This window comes from Chiloscyllium plagiosum, unplaced genomic scaffold (genome assembly GCF_037043375.1).
Source record: "Chiloscyllium plagiosum isolate Xiang-an unplaced genomic scaffold, Cpla_swu_hap1 HiC_scaffold_22, whole genome shotgun sequence".
NCBI classification, from domain to species: domain Eukaryota; kingdom Metazoa; phylum Chordata; class Chondrichthyes; order Orectolobiformes; family Hemiscylliidae; genus Chiloscyllium; species Chiloscyllium plagiosum.
Genome location: NW_028270160.1, coordinates 7,083,549 through 7,104,733, shown reverse-complemented (window position 1 = coordinate 7,104,733; position 21,185 = coordinate 7,083,549). Strand labels below are relative to the sequence as shown.

Here is a 21,185-nt window from a genome sequence, read left to right as displayed (position 1 = left end):
ATAGCAGAAACATAAAGAGAGTTATGTGCATTTTGGGAAAGCAAATCAGGGCAGGACTTATACACTTAATGGTAAGGTCCCAGGGAGTGTTGCTGAACAAAGAGACCTTGGAGTGCAGGTTCGTAGCTCCTTGAAAGTGGAGTTGCAGGTAGGTAGGATAGTGAAGGAGGCGTTTGGTATGCTTTCCTTTATTGGTCAGAGTATTGAGTACAGGAGTTGGGAGGTCATGTTGCGTCTTTACAGGACATTGGTTAGGCCATTGTTGGAATATTGCGTGCAATTCTGGTCTCCTTCCTTTCGGAAAGATGTTGTGAAACGTGAAAGGGTTCAGAAAAGATTTACAAGGATGTTGCCAGGGTTGGAGGATTTGAGCTATCGAGAGAGGCTGAACAGGCTTTAGATTAGATTACATTACATTACATTACAGTGTGGAAACAGACCCTTCGGCCCAACAAGTTCACACTGACCCGCCGAAGCGCAACCCACCCATACCCCTACATTTACCCCTTACCTAAAACTATGGGCAATTTAGCATGGCCAATTCACCTGACCTGCACATCTTTGGACTGTGGGAGGAAACCGGAGCACCCGGAGGAAACCCACGCAGACACGGGGAGAACGTGCAAACTCCACACAGTCAGTCGCCTGAGGCTGGAATTGAACCCGGGTCTCTGGCGCTGTGAGGCAGCAGTACTAACCACTGGGCCACCGTGCCACCCACTGGGTTCAATTCCCGCCTCAGGCGACTGACTGTGTGGAGTTTGCACGTTCTCCCCGTGTCTGTGTAGGTTTCCTCCGGGTGCTCCGGTTTCCTCCCACAGTCCAAAGATGTGCAGGTCAGGTGAATTGGCCATGCTAAATTCTCCGTAGTGTTAGGTAAGGGGTGAATGTAGGGGTATGGGTGGGTTGCACTTCGGCGGGTCGGTGTGGACTTGTTGGGCCGAAGGGCCTGTTTTCACACTGTAATGTAATCTAATCAGGCTGGGGCTGTTTTCCCTGGACCGTTGGAGGCTGAGGGGTGACCTTACAGAGGCTTATAAAATCATGAGGGGCATGGATAGGGTAAATAGACAAAGTCTTTTCCCTGGGGTGGGAGAGTCCAGAACTAGAGGGCATAGGTTTAGGGTGAGAGGGGAAAGATATAAAAGGGACCTAAGGGGCAACATTTTCATGCAGAGGGTTGTACATGTATGGAATGAGCTGCCAGAGGAAGTGGTGTAGGCTGGTACAGTTACAACATTTAAAAGGCATCTGGATGGGTATATGAATAGGAAGGGTTTACAGGGATAAGGGCAGGGTGCTGGCGAATGAGAACTAGATTAGTTTAGGATATCTGGTCGGCATGGACGAGTTGAACCGAAGGATCTGTTTCCAAACTGTATGACTGTATGACTCAAAATTGAATGGTGATGAGAACAGGTCAGAGGCCAGGAATCCTCCAGTGAACGGTGTTACCGGTACTGCTGATAAATCTGATTGGCTAGAGGCTGGCACACCTCCCTAGTGCTGGCAATTGAGACTAGATATCTGGTCGGCATGGACAAGTTGGACCAAAGGGTCTGTTTCCATGCTATACATCTCTATGACTTGGTGACTCTGTGTGGGTTATTCAATGTACAGTAAAGACTGAGGCTCGGTATTGACAGTTGTGCTTGCTGGTTCAGTCATGATCTAAGGACAAGGGGTCACACAGGACCCGGATGAGGAGAAACGTCTTCACCCTGAGAGCAGTGAGCCTGTGGAACTCGCTAGCACAGAAAGCAATCGAGGAAAAAACATTGCATGGTTGTAAGGAGGAATTGGATAAGTAAGGAAAATCACCATAGTCCTACTAGTTTCATTAGAGAGAGGGGGGACTGGTGGTAGTCTAACCCGAGGGTCAGCACGCCTCATGTGAGGGGAGAGGTTGAGAGAAGTATAGACCTTCATGGTAAACCCAGCTGGTATGGGAATTGAACCCATGCTGTTAACATCATCCTGTATTGCAAAGCAGCTGTCCAGCCAACTGAACTATTGGACCCCCAGTTAGGTAGAGTTCTTGGGGCTAAAGGAAGCAAAGGGTCTGTGGAGAAGGTGGGGAGCAGGTGCTAAGTTAAATGATCATCCATGATCATAACAAATGACAGGGATTGAAGGGCTGATTGGCCTACTCTTGTTCCTATTTTTGAAATTTCTATAAATCCAGGTGAAGGGTCACCACACACCGTGGTCTGTGCCCACACGCAGCAAGAAACTAGACAATATCCAGCCTTGGGCTGACAAGTGGCAAGTAACATTCACCCCACACAAATGCCAGGCTATGACCATCACCAATCAGAGACAATCTAACCACCGCCCCTTGACTTTCACCATCACTGAATTCCTCCATTATCAAGAAGGCTGAGGGGTGACCTTATAGAGGTTTATAAAATCATGAGGGGCATGGATACGGTGAATAGACAAGGCCTTTTCCCCAGGGTGGGACAGTCCAGAACTAGAGGGCATAGGTTTAAGGTGAGAGGGGAAATATTTAAAAGGGACCTAAGGGGCAACTTTTTTCACACAGAGGGTGGTGCACAAATGGAATGAACTGACAGAGGAAGTGGTGGAGGCTGGTACAATTACAACATTTAAAAGGCATCTGGATAGGTATATGAATAGGAAAGGTTAAGGGATAAAGGCAGGGTGCTAGCGAATGAGACTAGATTAGTTTAGGATATCTGGTCTGCATGGACGAGTTGAACCGAAGGATCTGTTTCCAAACTGTATGACTGTATGACTCAAAATTGAACGGCGATGAGAACAGGTCAGAGGCTAGTAATCCTCCAGTGAACGGCGTTACCGGTACTGCTGGTACGTCTGATTGGCTAGATGCTGGCACACCTCCCCAGTCAGGTTACATGGGGAAAGGAGGAAGTCCCGCAATTCAATAATCAGCTTCATCCACAGCATGTTATGGCTGAGGGGGCAGCTTCCCCCTGGGGGTGGGTGAGGGGGGTGGGTTGGTGGTGGGTAGGGCAGGGTGAATAGACCATTCCCCGCGCCACCCCCTGCCCTGTATTTCTGACCTCACTGTCTCCATCGGAGGACAGGTAGAGAAGCAGCACCACCTGATTTCAGACAAGCGACAAAGGAATCTGAGAGGAAACATCTTCATACAAGGTCCGGAGGGTATTTGCTTCGTCAAAGTCAGATTCAGTTGTGGCTTCCAGAAGAGATTCTCTGGAGAGAAATGATGTACAAAGTTACGGGGAGAAGGTGGGGGAGTGGAGCGAGCTGAGTGTCTGTTCCAGAGGGCTGGCATGGACATGGAACATTGTGTACCATTTTGGTCACCCTGTTACAAAAAGACATAGTTAAACTGGAAAGAGTGCAACGAAGATTTACGAGGACATTACTATCAGGACTAGTCAGCCTGAGTTACAGGGAGAGGTTGGCCAGGATAGGACTTTATTCTTTGGGACGTAGAAGAATGAGGGCTGACCTTATTGAGGTGTATAAAATCATGACGGGCATAGATGGGATGAACGCAGATAGTCTTTTTCCCAGGGATGGGGAATTCAAAACTAGAGGACATAGGTTTCAGGTGAGAGGGGAAAGATTTAAGAAGGACCTCAGGGGCAACTTCTTCACACGGGGACTGGATATGGAAAGGGCTGCCAGAGAAAGTGGTTGTGGCAGGTACAACTGCAACATTTAAAAAAGAAACATTTGGATTGGTACATTGATGGAAGGGTTTAGAACACAGAACATAGAACATTACATCGCAGTACAGGCCCTTTGGCTCTCGATGTTGTGCCGACCTGTGGAACCAACCTAAAGTCCATCTAACCTACACTATTCCATTCTCATCCATATGCCAATCCAATGACCATTTAAATGCCCTTAAAGTTGGCGAATCTACTACTGTGGCAGGCAGTGCATTCCACGACTCTACTACTCTCTGAGTAAAGAAACTACCTCTGACATCTGTCCTTCATCTATCACCCCTCAATTTAAAGCTACGGCCCCTTTGTGCTAGTCATCACCATCCGAGGAAAAAAAAAGCTCTCACTGTCCACCCTGTCAAACCCTGTTAAGAGGGATATGAACTAAATGCAGGCGATTGGAACTAGCTGAGTGGGCACTGTGGTCAGCATGGGCCAGTTTGGACTGAAGGGCCCGTTTCCATGCTGTATTATATATTACTCTAAATGGCCTCTGCTGTGTGCTGACAAATCGATAAATACTCTTTCCTGAAATGTAACAGAGTGGAGAGCTTTATGTTGTTGCACAGAAATGGAAATGTTGGTTTGAAATCAGAGGAATCGATGGGAAAATTGGGGGCAGGCTGATAGATGACTGCTTGGAAATGGTCATGAGGTAACAGTGTACAAAGATAGACTCAGTATACATCTCCCCATATTGAATCTGTTTGTGTCACAGAGCGATGAGGGAGGAATGAGAATACTACAGAAGAAATGGACATCCTTCCTGAAGACCCGGGTTGTCTGTTCCATCCCAGAGTTTGGCTTCCACTTCAACATCCTGAAGAGTATCTATGTTCTAGACCGAGGAAACTGGCAAGACACGATATTCTATGGAGTGTTTTTATCACAATGGTAAGTGTAAATATTGTGCTCAGTACACACAGACTATCTTAACCATCAACAGAGCACTTGGCCAAGATGGACAGTATTGAGGACATGCTCCCCCGTTGGAATTGCTGTCATTTTGGGTACACGGCCAATCATCTGGCTGTTGAGGTGGACTTTACATTAACTCATTGCACTTGTACTTTTCGTCATGATCCTCAGTTATATTAAACTATCAACCGACGTCACCAACATAAGCACAAGATCATCGTCATTGTCGCTTGTGGAATTGATCTGTGTAGGAAAACGGTTGAAGTGTTTACCCACAAACAACAATGACGTTAGAAATGCCAAACAATAATTCACAAGCAGCAAAGCTGTTTGTGATGTCCTCAGGATAAGGCGCTATATCGAGGTAAGTACCTGTCTTACAGAATCAGAGAAATGTTACAGCATCCAAGGAGGCCATTGGTCCCATTAAATACTAGAGTTGGATTCAGTCACAAAGTCTAGTTCCAACAGAACTGAAGTGAATGGAATGGGGTGAGTGAGTGAAGGAACGTGGACTGAGGAGACAGATCTGGAGTCAATCCAGATTGAGGACAATCTGGAGTTAAGTGTCTAGATGAATTCCATGGCAAATGGGATTTACTGAAACCTTTGTAAATCCGGAGATTACTTGTTTTATCACTTCTCAGCTCTCCCATACGTCCAGATACTCTATCGTTATAATCTGTGTGCTCTGGTACTCAGTCTGTGGTTTGCTGAGAGCAAGGTCACATTTGCAATGCTTCCTTAGTTTACCCCAAGGAAAATCCCTCCTACTCACCACAGAGACAGTAGGATAAGGCCCCGGGTGGTTTGGGAAGATAAACCTCACAGATTTGTGGTTTCCTGCGCAGTTGGGAAACATATTCTGAGTTCAGACCATGAGGGGAGTTTTCTGTCCAAGCCTTCTGAGCTGAAACTAATAAAAGACGTAGGAAAACAAACCAGAAAGGGCTGGACTCGAAACTTTGGAGAGAAAGTTTCCCTCTGTCTTCAGCTGCTGTCAAACTTGTTGAGTTTCTCCAGCGCTTACTGTTTTGATTTTAGATTCCCAGTATCCGCAGAACTTTGTTTTCAAAGAAAGGAACATTTTGCATCTTTGTTGATGACCTCACCGCTTTCTAGCTGGTGAATTACATTTTTTTAAAAACATTTTTATTGAGAAAAAGATTTTGAATTTTTTACAAAATTATAAAATTACTACAAAATAATATAATAATCTAAAATTCTAACAACAATAACAGTAAACAAATTACTACTCTACTCCACAAAAATTTTAAAAGAGAAAAAACCTACGCAAACTACAATTCAATAAATAAATTAAACGAAAACACCCCTAAATTAAATTGAATTGAACCAAGGCAAATTAAATTAAATTACAATACTCAGTGCAATCCCACCAAAGCTCCCCACAACCGGGAGCATTTGTTGGCATATCCGTATTTATTCGGGATCCTTCCTCCCAGCCTCTCCCGGTCCACCAGACGCAGCCCTCATGGCTACACAAAGGCCCTGACCAATACAGCCGATAAGTCTGCGACTATATAGTGAAGTACTTTTAAAGAGGAGTTATATTTTCAGGAATGCGTAAGGGAGCAACATTAAGGAGGCTACCATGAATGAAAGAAAATACAACCTTTCATGAAATGGATTGTTTTCCCCCTCCCCAGCCCTGATAAAGCCTGTCACAGACCTTGCAAATCCCTGCTGAATTCACACTCCTAATATTCCTCCCCCACCTCCAGGTAAAACAAACCCACACTTTAAATAAGGTTAATTAAAACAGAAAGGAGTGGTGCGACTTAGAACAGATGCCACAGGAAGTTTTCATGTAAATTATAGGAAGGATATGATTAAGCTGGAGAGAGTTCAGAAGAGATTTACCGGGATGTTGCCGGGTATGGAAGGTTTGAGTTCTAAAGAAAGGCTGGGATGCTTTTCACCAGAGTGCAGAAGGTTGAGGGGTGACCTTATAGAGGTTTATAAAATCATGAGGGGTTTAGGTAGGATTAATGGTAAATGTCTTTTCCCTAGGGTGGGGGATTTCAAGACAAGGGTGTGTACTTTTAAGGTGAGAGGATAGAGATTCAAAAAGACATGAGGGTGGTTTACGTGTGGAATGAACTTCCTGAGGAAGTGGTGGATGTGGGTACAATGTTTAAAAGACATTTGGATAAGTCCACGAACAGGAAAGATTTGGAGGGATATGGGCTAGGAGCAGGCAGATGGAACTAATTTAGTTCGGGATTATGGTCGGCATGGACTGGGGGGGGTCTGTTTCCCTGCTGTATGACTCTATGACAAATCTGTAAACTTCTGTAGTTAAATTCTGTAATCCCTGGCAATTTGTGTAAGTGATTCACCATGTCCTGGGGAATATGGACAGCTCTCCATAAATCTCCCAATGTACAAATTCCCTGGTACAGCAGCAACACCACTACATCGTCCACTTGATATGACCAGACCCTAGGTGAGCTTCTCCAAGGTATGACAGTTCCAGATGGAATACCCCAAATTATTAAGCTTCCTGAGTTGGGAGGGAGTAACTGACTCCCGTTCTTTATCCACCCGATTCCTTGGCTGCTCACAACAAGGTTAACTTATAAAAGGATACCTCCCTTGAGTTTGTCCTGGACTGAATGAATTCATGTTTTAGCAAAGACCAATTTAACCAGGCCTTCTTGAGTCAACAAAAGTGTGAGTCAACGCGTTACGAAATGTGAAAAGGTGAAGTTCCAGAGTTTTACCAGACCATAGGATTGCTCTCTCATTATTGCTCTCTGAGGGTCACTATACCTCAAGTGTGGGAGCTTCTTAATAATGCAAAGCACAGACACAGGTTAGAAATGGGAAGTGAAGAGTAGATACTGGGAAAATGATACTTGAACAATCATAGTCGTCGAGTCATACAGCACAGAAACAGATCTATGCCAACCAGATTTCCCAAACCAAACTAGGCCCATTTGACTGTGATTGGCCCATATACCTGTCCAAATGGCTTTTAAATGTTGTAACTGTATCTGTATCCATCACTTTCTCTGGCTGTTTATTCGGTATAAGAACCGCCTTCTGTGAGAAAAGTTGTCCCTCAGGTCCTTTTTAAATCTTTCTCCTCTCACCTTAAAATCAGATTTGAATTCCCCAACCCTGGGGAAAAGGCCTTTACTGTTCATCTCAATGTTAGGATTGTTAGATTTGCAGTTAGTTAAACCCCTTTTCACCTGCTTCCTTGTTGGCTGTCCTTTCGCCTCGCTTATTCGTAGCTGGCTTCCTAATGCTGAGAGGGAGAGTCCTTTTACATGCAGTGCAGGGGTGACTAATGGGTGGTTATTTTATGGCCTACCCAGCACACTAACACCAGATACCAGGCTCATATACACAAATACCTCAGGTCACTAGTATACCTTCATCCACGGGCACACACAGACCAAGGTATCTGTTGGTTTATAATCCCTTAATTTTGGGATTCCCTTTGTTGGATAGTGCTGATTTCCCCTGAAGGATGTTACAGGCTGAAATCTACTGAACTGATGGTTGCTCCTGCTAGTGACAAAGATTGAGATTCCCTGTATATTCTCCAGTCCACGTGTGTATACAGAGTGTTGCCTGCCAGCTGCAGTTTTCACTTCAGTGGCCTCTAGATACCCCTCCTTCGGTGTCTTTCATTCTGTGGGAGATGCTGGCATGAGCAAGTGAGCCTTTTGGCTTCAATCATTTGGTATCAGTAACTCCAAATCAGGAAATCCTCCCCTCCTCTTCCCTCCTTAAAAAAAAAACGTGCTTTAGCCCAAGCCTTATGGAGAAACTTGCTACTTTGTCCATGTGGAGCTCTCCAACTGTTTCAGGAACTGTAGCTCTTGCGACTTCCTGGAAACGTTTTGCCGTGACCTTCCGTTCTCTGAGACTGAGCTTGTCCGATTTGTTGGATTCTGACAACCTGAGGCCGGAGGAGATCTCAGTCACATCAGTCGGCACTGGATTTGAATCCACACTCAGATTTGAAAGAAGTTCAGCAAAAACCATGCACCGTCCTTGCGTCGATCCTAAAAATCCGGTCTAACAGGGAAAAATGAGACTGTCACCTGTGGTGGCTTGGCTAGGTATTCAGGCTGACATCCAGGAAAGCTGGTTTCTAAACGCTGTGATCGCCTCCTGCTAACCCAGTAACCATAGCAACACTGATCCAAGCTCAGTGCCATTTGCAAACAGAAATCTCTGGGAGAATTGATTGATCTTGCTCCACAAGCGAGTTGAACACACAGCGGACAAAGCTGCCTGAGACTTCAATCTATCGGTTTGTCACGGTCACCTCGTTAAAGATAAGCCGAAGAGAGAGTGTGAGGCCTTCTGCGTGGGGCATGTTTAATCATTAACATCCACTTGGCAAATTCTTACTGCACTCTGAGAAAGAAATGCTGCTGGAAACCAGATTTTTCTGTTCGGGTTCCCCTTTAAAAACAATTACGAACATGTGAACCTTAACTCCCCATGATATGTTATTGTATACATCAGTCCTTACTAAGGCTTCTCTCAATGGTAGTCTGGTACCCAAAGGAGATCAGAAGATCCTTTTCAGGGCGGGCTGAAAGAATAAGCAGGAACCATCTGGCTCACTGGGGTTTGGTTAGCTCAGTTAGTGGGATAGCTGGCTTTTGGTACAGAGTGATGCCAACAGTGTGGACTCAGTTCCAGCCCTGGTTGAAGTTACCATGAAGATCCTGCCCATCTCAGTTCTCCTCTTTCTTGAGAAATAAAGTATCGAAAGGACAGGAGGTTTCGGGGAGATGTGAGGACAACGTTTTTCTCCCCCAGAGACCGGTGGGAATCTGGAACTCACTGTCTGTGAGGATGGGACAGGCAGAAACCCTCAGAACATCAGACAGATATTCAGATGTGGACTTGTGATGCCAAGGGATACAAGGCTATGGCCCAGTGCTGGAAGATTGGATTAGAATAGTTAGGTGGGTGTTTTTGACCAACATGGATGTGATGGGCTGAAGGGCCTTTTTCTGTGCTGTAGATCTCCATGACAATATGATCATCAGTTAGAGTCATAGAGTCATAGAGATGTACAGCATGGAAACAGACCCTTCGGTCCAACCCTTCCACGCCGACCAGATATCCCAACCCAATCTAGTCCCACCAAGCCCATATTCCTCCAAACCCTTCCTATTCATAGACCCATCCAAATGCCTCTTAAATGTTGCTATTGTACCAGCCTCTGGCAGCTCATTCCATACCTGTACCACCCTCTGTGTGAAAAAGTTGCCTCTTAGGTCTCTTTTATATCTTTCCCCTCTCACCCTAAACCTATACCCTTTAGTTTTGGACTCCCCGACCTCAGGGAAAAGACTTTGTCTATTTAAGCTATCCATGCCCCTCATAATTTTGTAAACATCTATAAAGTCACCCCTCAGCCTCCATCGCTCCAGGGAAAACAGCCCAGCGTGTTCAGCCTCTCCCTATAGCTCAAATCCTCCAACCCTGGCAACATGCTTGTAAATCCTTTCTGAACCCTTTCAAGTTTCACAACATCTTTCCGATAGGAAGGAGACCAGAATTGCACTCAGTATTCCAACAGTGGCCTAACCAATGTCCTGTACAACCGCAACATGACCTCCCAACTCCTGTACTCAATACTCTGACCAATAAAAGAAAGCATACCAAACGCCTTCTTCACTATCCTATCTACCTGTGACTCCACTTTCAAGAGCTATGAACCTGTACTCCAAGGTCTCTTTGTACAGCAACACTCCCTAGGACCTTACCATTAAGTGTATAAGTCCTGCTAAGATTTGCTTTCCCAAAATGCAGCACCTCGCATTTATCTGAATTAAACTCCATCTGCCACTTCTCAGCCCATTGGCCCATCTGGTCAAGATCCTGTTGTAATCTGAGGTAACCCTCTTTGCTGTCCATTAAACCTCCAATTTTGGTGTCATCTGCAAACTTACTAACTGTACCTCTTATGCTCGCTTCCAAATCATTTATATAAATGACAAAAAGTAGAGGACCCAGCACCGATCCTTGTGGCACTCCACTGGTCACAGGTCTCCAGTCTGAAAAACAACCCTCCACCACCACCCTCTGTCTTCTACCTTTGAGCCAGTTCTGTATCCAAATGGCTCATTCTCCCTGTATTCTGTGAGGTCTAACCTTGCTAACCAGTCTCCCATGGGGAGCCTTGTCGAACGCCTTACTGAAGTCCATATAGATCACATCTACCGCTCTGCCCTCATCAATCCTCTTTGTTACTTCTTCAAAAAACTCAATCAAGTTTGTGAGACATGATTTCCCATGCACAAAGCCATTTTGCTATCCCTAATCAGTCCTTGCCTTTCCAAATACATGTACATCCTGTCCCTCAGGATTCTCTCCAATAACCTGCCCACCACTGAGGTCAGGCTCACTGGTCTATAGTTCCCTGGCTTGTCCTTACCACCCTTCTTAAACAGTGGCTCCATGTTAGCCAACCTCCAGTCTTCCGGCACCTCACCTGTGACTATCGATGATACAAATAACTCAGCAAGAGGCCCAGCAATCACTTCTCTAGCTTTCCACAGAGTTCTCGGGTACACCTGATCAGGTCCTGGGGATTTATCCACCTTTACCTGTTTCAAGACATCCAGCACTTCCTCCTCTGTAATCTGGACATTTTTCAAGATGTCACAATCTATTTCCCTCCAGTCTATATCTTCCATATCCTTTTCCACAGTAAATACTGATGCAAAATACTCATTTAGTATCTCCCCCATTTTCTGTGGTTCCATACAAAGGCCATGTTGCTGATCTTTGAGGGGCCCTGTTCTATCCCTAGTTACCCTTTTGTCCTTAATGTATTTGTAAAAACCCTTTGGATTCTCCTTAATTTTATTTGCCAAAGCTATCTCATGTCCCCTTTTTGCCCTCCTGATTTCCCTCTTAAGTATACTCCTACTGCCTTTATACTCTCCTAAGGTTATCTCTCTGTAATGAGAGAGCAGTGCTGTAATCCTCTGGACAATGTGACTTTACCTGTACCCATGGCCAGCGAAAGGTGATCAGTCGTAATGTGGGAAACGGGGCACAGAGCCGGCTGCGTGAACGAGCAAGACGTTGATAATCAGCTTACCTTCTGGAACACCGGGGCGACCTCTGCGACCTTTCTTCGCGATACTGCAAAAGATGGCACAGCACTATGTCCAGAGAGGAGATGGGGCCTCAGTTTAACCTGAGATCCCAACACTGAACTGCCAGCCGAAACCATGTGCTTCGGTCACCGCAGCAGGGTCTGGAGTATCCAGCCTTTTCACTCGAAGTGAGGGTGCTGTCACTGAGCCAGGGCTGTGCACAGGAACTGAGCACTCGCTTGTTCTGCGCTGATGCAAGTGAAGCCATTTGGTTAGTCCGTGGCGGAATGGACACCACATCTTGACTTGTCTGATCCTCTCTCTCTGTCATTCAAGCCTCCCCCGTATTCTTGGCTGTTCCTGTTGGAGTTTCCACGGGTTAAGTGGCCATTGTTGCTGTTGGTACTATCTCAGCTCGAGCTCAGTGAGTAACCACAGGAAGGGCTTCTCACAGTCAGGCATCGGACTGACATCGAGATGCTGTGAATTATCAACCTGGTTCACCAAAGCAGTCTTCAAACACTCTTTTTAGCATCTATCGTGCACTGTCTTTCTTGCTGTGAATGACCTTATGTTGTTACACAGCTAGCATTGACATATATCTGTAATAACTGGAAATTATTGTTTTATTCGTCTACAAAGAGGTGAAATGTGTGTGTGTGACAGCACTCACGCAAACAGAAGGATATCACAAGATTGTCACACATAAATTTCAATTTTAAGATGTAATGAAGATCTCACCATCGATTATTGAGTTATATTTTGCAGCTGCAAAGGTCAAAAGGTGCCTCCAGAGAAGTTAGTTTTTCTCCCTCTGGCTACGTTATCCACAAATAAATGACTGATCACCACCCCGTCCCCCAAACTACTCCCCCAGTCCCGGTCTGTGCCGGGCTGGGTCCACAAGGCTCAGTGGATAGTTCTCTGGAGGATTCTCTGGGACAGGAGGTTCTGTTTTTCAAGACCCACTGCCTTCAATGTGAGCCCACTCCCAAGTCCCTGGGTTGTCTTTAGATGGGGATTCTGGATTAGTGGTGCTGATAGAGCACAGCAGTTCAGGCAGCATCCGAGGAGCAGTAAAATCAACGTTTCGGGCAAAAGCCCTTCATCAGGAATAAATCCCTTTAGATGGGGATTTGTCCACCCATTCAGTTGGGTGTAAAATCACCCCATGATGTAATTTTGAAGAGTATGCTTGTTCATGCTGGGCAGCATGGTGGCTCTGTGGTTAGCACTGCTGCCTCACAGCACCAGGGACGCGAGTTCAATTCCACCTGGGGCAATTGTCTGTGTGGGTTTGCTCCAGTTTCCACCCACAATCCCAAGATATGCAGGTTAGGTGAATTGGCCGTGCTAAATTGCTCATAATATTCAGGGATGTGTAGGTTAGGTGTATTATTCAGGAGAAATGTACAGTAATAGGAGAGGGAGATGGGTCTGGGTGGGTTACTCTTCGCAGGGTCAGTGTGGACTTGTTGGGCCCAATGGCCTGTTTCCACACTGTAGGGATTCTATTCTATTCTATGTAAGTAGGGTTTAATCTCCTTTGTGTTCTAGGCCAAATTGTATCTCTTCATCCTATAGCACTGAAATAGATTAATTGGTGACTAACTTGGGGTAGTGGTTAGTACAGCAGCCTCACAGCGCCAGGGACCCGGGTTCGATTCCCACCTCAGGCAACTGTCTGTGTGGAGTTTGCACATTCTCCCCGTGTCTGCATGGGGTTTCCTCCCACTATCCAAAGATGTATAGGTTAGGGTGGGCTGGCCATGCTAGATTGTCCCATAGTGACTAGAGATGTGCAGGCTAGATGGAATAGCCATTGGGAATGCAAGGTTACAGGGTTGGATTGGGTAGGGTCTGGATGGGATGCTCTTTGCAGGGTTGGTGTGGACCTGAAGGGCTGGATGGCCTGCTTCCACACTGTGGTGAGAGTGAGGACTGCAGCTGCTGGAGATTAGAGTGTGCTGGAGAGGCACAGCAGGTCAGGCAGCATCTGAGGAGCAGGAACAGCGACATTTCGGGCAGGAGCCCTTCCTCAGGAATGGTGCTTCCAAACTGTCGGGATTCTGTGATTATCAGGATCTTGCTGTGTATGAATTGGTTGCCAGTACCAATACTATAATAAGGACTGGCTGCCATGTACGTTGAGATAACCAGAGATCACAAAAGGCACCCAATGTATCGAAGATAGATGGCCACTTGTGGTGTGAAGGCTGTGGGCCAACTGCTGCAGAATGGGGTTTGAATAGTTAGGTGATTGTTTATGACAGGCACTGACTCAATGGGCCAAAGGGCCTTTTTCTGTGCTGTACAACTCGATGTCAATAAAATAGTTTTCTGTTTTTGCTTTATATTTACAACATTCACAGTTGTTTGCTTTGGCTCCATAAATCGATCCGCGTCTGCTTGTTGGTCCACCCTTTTCTCTGTTTCTGTCTGTCTGTCTGTCTGTCTCTGCCTCTGTCTGTGTCGCCGCCTCTGTCTGTGTCTGTCTCTCTTTCTCTCTGTGCCTCTATCTCTGTCTGTATGTGTCTATCTCTGTCTCTGTCTGTGTCTGTCTCTGTCTCTGTCTCTGTCAGTCTGTGTCACCGCCTCTGTCTATGTCTGTCTCTGTCTCTGTCTGTCTCTGTCTCTGTCTCTGTCAGTCTGTGTCACCGCCTCTGTCTATGTCTGTCTCTGTTTCTGTCTGTGCCTCTGTCTCTGTCTGTCTCTGTCTCTGTCTGTGCCTTAACTTGCTCTCACACTCCCTCCATTTCTCTGTCTCTTATTTTTTCTTCCAACTTGAGCTAGCGTTTCCACAACATGCCTGTTAATTGTTCGACCATCAATTTTAGGTTTAATAAGTAAGTGTAGCTAACTGGCACTGCATGGTGCGTGTGTGGGTGAGAGAGAGAGAGAGAGAGCAATTCCATTAGAGAGAGAGAGAGAAAGAGCGAGAGAGAGAGTGAGTGTGTGTATGAGCAATTGCAGTAGAGTTCAACTCTTGTCAGTACTTGTTCAGTTCAATCTCAAAGTGGAGTGCATCGAAGCAGCTCAGTTACTGACTGTCCTTTTATGTGGAACTCAATCATGTATTCATTATGTTTTCTGACTGCTTTTTAACCTCAGGGAGAAAGACTGTAGCGGCTGGGTGAAACACTGCAGTTATATGTAATGTGAACTAAACCTGGGTTAGTCAGGCACATGAGTGCAGCCCAAAGAGATACAACAATAATCAGCTCATTGAATATTTACAACAAAGAAGGAGACCATTCAACCCATCAAGTATGTGCTGTTAACATAAAATAAAGATCTTATAGAAAAGATTTACAAGGATGTTGCCAGAGTTGGAGGGTTGAGCTACAGGGAGAGGCTGAACAGGCTGGGGCTGTTTTCCCTGGAGCGTCGGAGGCTGAGGGGTGGCCTTATAGAGGTTTATAAAATTATGAGGGGCATGGATAGAATAAGGTCTTTTTTCCAAATGTAATGAAATCCAGAACTAGAGGGTTTAAGATTAGATTCCCTACAGTGTAGAAACAGGCCCTTCAGGCCAACAAGCCCACACCGACCCTCCGAAGAGTAACCCACCCAGACCCATTTCCCTCTGACTAATGTACCCTACACTATGGGCACTTTAACATGGCCAATTCACCTGACCTGCACATCTTTGGACTGTGGGAGGAAACCCACGCAGACAGTTGACCAAGGCTGGAATCAAACCTGGGACCCTGGTGCTGTGAGGCAGCAGTGCTAACCACTGAGCCACCGTGCCACCCCAAGGTGGGAAAAGATTTAAAAGGGACCTGAGGGGTCACTTTTTAACACAGAGGGTGGTGCGTGTATGGAATGAGCTGTCAGAGGTAATGGTGGAGGCTGGTACAATTACAACATTTAAAAGGCATCTGGATAGGTATATGAATAGGAAGGGTTTAGAGGGATACGGGCCGGGTGCTGGCCGGGGCTGGGTTGGGATATCTGGTCGGCATGGATGGGTTGGGCCGAAGGGTCTGTTTCCATGCTGTACATCTTTGTGACTCTGTGAATGAGGATGCTGGAAATGTGGAACAGAAACAGAAATAGCTGGAGAAACTCAGCAGGTCTGGCAGCAGCTGTGGAGAGAGAAACAAAGTTAACATTTCACGTCCAGTGATTCTTTTTCAGAACTGAAGTGGAATAAGTTAAATTAGGCAGCTTAGATTCAAATAGGGATCTAATTCTCTACGATGTATAAATAAGCCCAGCAGAATGTTCAGGTAAAGTAAAAAGCTGGTGATACTTTGAATTGAGCCTCTGCATTTTAAATTTGCATTTATATAGTGCCTTTCCCAACCCCAGGGTATTTCAAAGTGCCTTAGACTCAGAAAGTACTTCCTGTAGTGTAGTCTTGTTGTGATGTAGGAATTGCAGCAACTGATCAGAACACAGCAGAGACAGCATCTTGTCAATCCACCCACTAACATCTGGAAGGAAAAGAGCAGTAAATATATCTGTCTCTGTCTGTGTCTCCGTCTATGCTCTGTCTCTGTCTGTGTCTCTATCTGTGCCTCTGTCTCTGTCTGTATCTCTGTCTCTATCTGTATTTCTGTCTGTGTCTGTCTGTGTCTCTGTGTCTGTCTCTGTCTGTCTGTGCCTTAACTTGCTCTCACACCCCCTCCAATTCTCTGTCTCTTATTTTTCCTTCCAACTTGAGCTTTCACCAGCATCTGCAAGTTCCCCTGCAAGACAGACATCACCCCACTCGAGGGCAATTAGGGATGGGCAGTAAATGCTGGCCTAGCCAGAAGTATCCACATCTGCCACTGAACTAAAAGAAAGGTTTAGAACTGTATCACATTAGAGCAGTTATGGTGCAGTGGTAGTGTCCTTACCTGTGGACCAGGAGGCTGTGGTTTAAGATGCACCTGCTCCAGAGGCTGATTAGAAACTATCGAGAACAGTATCCCTGCTGGTTCACTGTTACTGGGACTGTCTCCTGAACATGACTGTGGATGTATGTGACTCCTACTGCCCATCACCAAATCATCATCTCCCAGACCATCCACAACCTCATCCCCTCTGGGGCTCTCCCATCCTCAGCCTCCAAACTCATAGTCCAAGACCCTGCACTGCCCAGTTCTACCTCCTACCTGATGAAGGGCTTATGCCCGAAACGTCGATTTTCCTGCTCCTCGGATGCTGTCTGAGCAGCTGTGCTTTTCCAGCACCACGCTCTCTGTGGATGTACAAACCCAATCTCACTGCCGTGGTCCAATAGGATGCTCACCCACACCTTCTCAGGGCCACTCAGGGATACTTGCAGGACCTGCCACACCCACATCCTCGGAATGATCAGAAAGTGACCCAGTGGTGCTCCTACACCCAGCGTGGGAGATCACTATCATTGTGGCCGTCCCCTCGTGATAAACTGCCGTTTCCATGGAACCACAAAGTGAAATGTCCCTGAGCAACTTTGTCAAGGAACGCAAACTGTTCCCATGGAAACAGTGACTCACAATCAAAGGGAAATGATCTACAGGATGGTTCTAGTTATCGCCAGGATGGCCAGTGGTTCTCACTGTGTGCTCATACGTATTCCTGGATTAAAGTCCATCCCTGAGAGAACAGGGGCACTCTGGTTATAAAGGGAAAGGCCGAACCTAATGATGTGGAACCGTGAGTTCAGATCCCAACAGGAGACATTTCATTGCCGTTAACAAATAAATATGGAATTGGATCAGTGATGGTGCCCATGAATTCCCCTCTGATTAAATTATGCTATTTAAGGCAGGAACCCTGATTATTGTGCAACTTCAGATCCACAGCAATTCGTAACTACCCTCTGAAATGGCCGAATAATCCACACCATTAAGACCATAAGACATAGGAGCAAAAATTAGACCATTCAACCCATCGAGTCTGCTCTGCCATTCAATTGTGGCTGATGGGTTTCTCAACCCCATTCTCCCACTTTCTCCCCACAACCCTTGACAATCAAGAACCTGCCTATCTTTGTCTTAAATATACACAATGACCTGGCCTCCACAGCCTTCAGTGGCAGTGTATCCATAGATTCACCACACTCTGGCTGAAGGGCATTAAGGGCAATTGGCAGTTGGTGAAGTTTGAATTTGATCAAATCTGGACTTTATATAATTGGGAGGGAGTTACCCAGCGAGTCCTCAACATTGACTCCAGACCCCATGAGGTCTCATGGCTTCAGGTTAGACATGGGCATGGAACCCTCCTGCTGATTTCCATGTACTGTCCACCCTCAGTTGATGAATCAGTACACATCCATGTAGAGTAACACTTGGAGGAAGCACTGAGGATGGCAAGGGTGCAAAATGTACTCTGAGTGAGGGATTTCAATATCCACTGTTTAATCTCAGCAGCATTACAGATTGAGCTGGTCAGGTCCTAAAGGACCCAGCTGCTAGACTGAGTCAGCAGCAGGTGGCGAGGGAACCAATAAAGAGCATAACCTCGTCCACGCCACAGATATACCTGTCCATGACAGTCAGAGTGAGGGGTCATCTCTGCACTGAGTAAATCCTCCAGCACCTTGTGTGATATTGAATACCAGGCTAAAACAGGACAGACCTAGCACCTCAGCTAGCCCAGAGGGTCCTTAAGAATCAACCACATTGGGGTAGGTCTGGAGTCACATGTTGGCCAGACCAGGTAAGAATGGCAGCATCCTTCTCAACCATCAACAATAATTATGTCATCATAATTCCTTAACTCCAGATTATTTTAAAAATTGAATTTAATTTCCACCAGCTATCAGGGCAAGATTTGAACCCAGGTTCCCAGAACAATATCTGAGTCCCTGGATTAATAGTCCAGTGATAATACCACCAGGCTATCACCTCTTCTGCTATTTGACATACCATGGGCTGGTGTTATAGTGTCATCAGATTGACAACTTTCTGAAATCTTACACTCCAGAACTAGTTGTGCCCCTCGCCAAGCTGTTCCAGTGCAATCACAATTACTCTCCTGGCATCTATTGGACAATGTGAAAAGTTGGTGAAGAACCCTGTACATAAAAAGCAGGATAAATCCAATCCAGCCAATTACTGCCCCATCAGTCTATTCTCAACCATCAGTAAAGTGAGGGAAGGGGTCATCAACAGGGCTATCAAGCAGCACCTGCTCAGTAATAACCCGCTCAGTGTGGGTTCCCCCAGGCCCACTCAGGCTGCTGACCTCATTACAGCCTTGATTCAAATATGGACAAAAGAGCTGAATTCCAGACAAGAGGTGAGAGTGATAGACTTTGACATCAAGGCTGCATTTGACCGTGTGTGACATCACGGACCCTCTTGAAGCTGGAATCAGAAAGGTGAAGGGTTTTGATGAAGGATCCCCGCTCAAAACATTGATATTCCTGCTCCTCCAATGCTGCCTGACCCGCTGTGCCTTTCCAACCCCACTTTTATTAACTTCAACAAGATGTGGACAATATCCAGGCTTGGACTAACAAATCTGAAAATGTGTTGCTGGAAAAGCGCAGCAGGTCAGGCAGCATCCAGGGAACAGGAGAATCGACGTTTCGTGCATAAGCCCTTCTTCAGGAATGGCTTCCTGAAGAAGGGCTTATGCCCGAAACGTCGGTTCTCCTGTTCCCTGGATGCTGCCTGACCTGCTGCGCTTTTCCAGCAACACATTTTCAGCTCTGATCTCCAGCATCTGCAGACCTCACTTTCTCCTTGGACTAACAAATGGCAAGTAACATTTGTGCCACACATACGCCAGGTAATGACCATCTCCACCAAGGGAAAATCAAATCATCACCCTTAGATATTGACTGGCATTCCTATCACTGAATCGCCCAGTATCCACACACAGTGAGTTACCATTGACTGGAAGTTGAAAGAAACTAACCACATAAACACAGCGGCTACAACAGCAGGTTAGAGACTAGGAATACTGCAACAGGTAACTCACCTCCTGACTGGCCAAAGCCCATCCACCATCTACAAGGTGCAGGTCAGGAGTGTGATGGAATACTCCTCACTTGCCTGGATGGCTGCAGCTCCAACAACACCAGGAAGCTTGACACCATCCAGGACAATACAGTCAACTTGATTGGCACCACATCCACAAACATCCACTCCCTCCACCACCGATGCTTAGTCGCAGCAGTGTGTACTATCTACAAGCTGCACTGCAGAGATTCACCAACGATCCTCAGGTAGTACTTTCCAAACCAACAACCACTTCCATCGAGAAGGACGAGAACAGCAGATCCATGGGAACACCACCTTTGCAAAATCCCTTCCAAGTCACTCACTATCCTGACTTGGAAATATATTATCTCAATATACCATCATCTCCCAGACCGTCCATAACCTCATCACCTCAGGGGATCTCCCATCCACCGCCTCCAACCTCATAGTCCCACAACCCCGCACCGCCCGTTTCTACCTCCTGCCCAAAATCCACAAACCTGACTGCCCCGGCCGACCCATCGTCTCAGCCTGCTCCTGCCCCACCGAACTCATCTCTGCATACCTCGACACGGTCCTGTCCCCCTGAGTCCAAGAACTCCCCACCTACGTTCAGGTCACCACCCACGCCCTCCATCTCCTCCATGATTTTCGCTTCCCCGGTCCCCAACGCCTTATCTTCACCATGGACATCCAGTCCCTATACACCTCCATCCCCCATTACGAAGGCCTCAAAGCCTTCCGCTTCTTCCTTTCCCGCCGTACCAACCAGTATCCTTCCACTGACACCTTCCTTCGACTGACTGAACTGGTCCTCACTCTGAACAACTTCTCTTTCCAATCCTCCCACTTCCTCCAAACCAAAGGAGTAGCCATGGACACCCGCAGTACGGCCCCAGCTATGCCTGCCTCTTCGTAGGATATGTGGAGCAGTCCATCTTCAGCAACTACACTGGCCCCACCCCCCACCTTTTCCTCCGCTACATCAATGACTGTATCGGCGCTACATTGAGCTCCCACGAGGAGGTTGAACAGTTCATCCACTTTACCAACACCTTCCACCCCGACCTCAAATTTACCTGGACCGTCTCAGACTCCTCCCTCCCCTTCCTAGACCTCTCCATTTCTATCTCAGGCGACCGACTCAACACGGACATTTACTATAAACCGACTGACTCCCACAGCTACCTAGATTACACCTCCTCCCACCCTGCCCCCTGTAAAAACGCCATCCCATATTCCCAATTCCTTCGCCTCTGTCACATCTGCTCCCAGGAGGACCAATTCCAATACCGTACAACCCAGATGGCCTCCTTCTTCAAAGACCACAATTTCCCCTCAGACGTGGTTGACGAAGCTCTCCACCGCATCTCCTCCACTTCCCGCACCTCCGCCCTTGAACCCCGCCCCTCCAATCGCAACCAGGCCAGAACCCCACTGGTCCTCACCTACCACCCCACCAACCTCCAGATACATCGTATCATCCTTCATCATTTCCGCCACCTCCAAACAGACCCGACCACCAAGGATATATTTCCCTCCCCTCCCCTATCAGCGTTCCG

At 46.6% G+C, this 21,185-nt stretch overlaps 1 protein-coding gene across 1 annotated transcript in view; it reads left to right on the top strand.

Moving 5' to 3' along the window:
- LOC122561416 (semaphorin-4G) overlaps positions 1–21,185 on the top strand; it is a 94,204-nt gene that overhangs the window by 45,292 nt on the left and 27,727 nt on the right. The window contains exon 8 of the mRNA XM_087999254.1: positions 4,405–4,580. Within this exon, the coding sequence (XP_087855380.1) occupies positions 4,405–4,580 (176 nt within the window). The remainder of the gene's footprint in view (positions 1–4,404; positions 4,581–21,185) is intronic.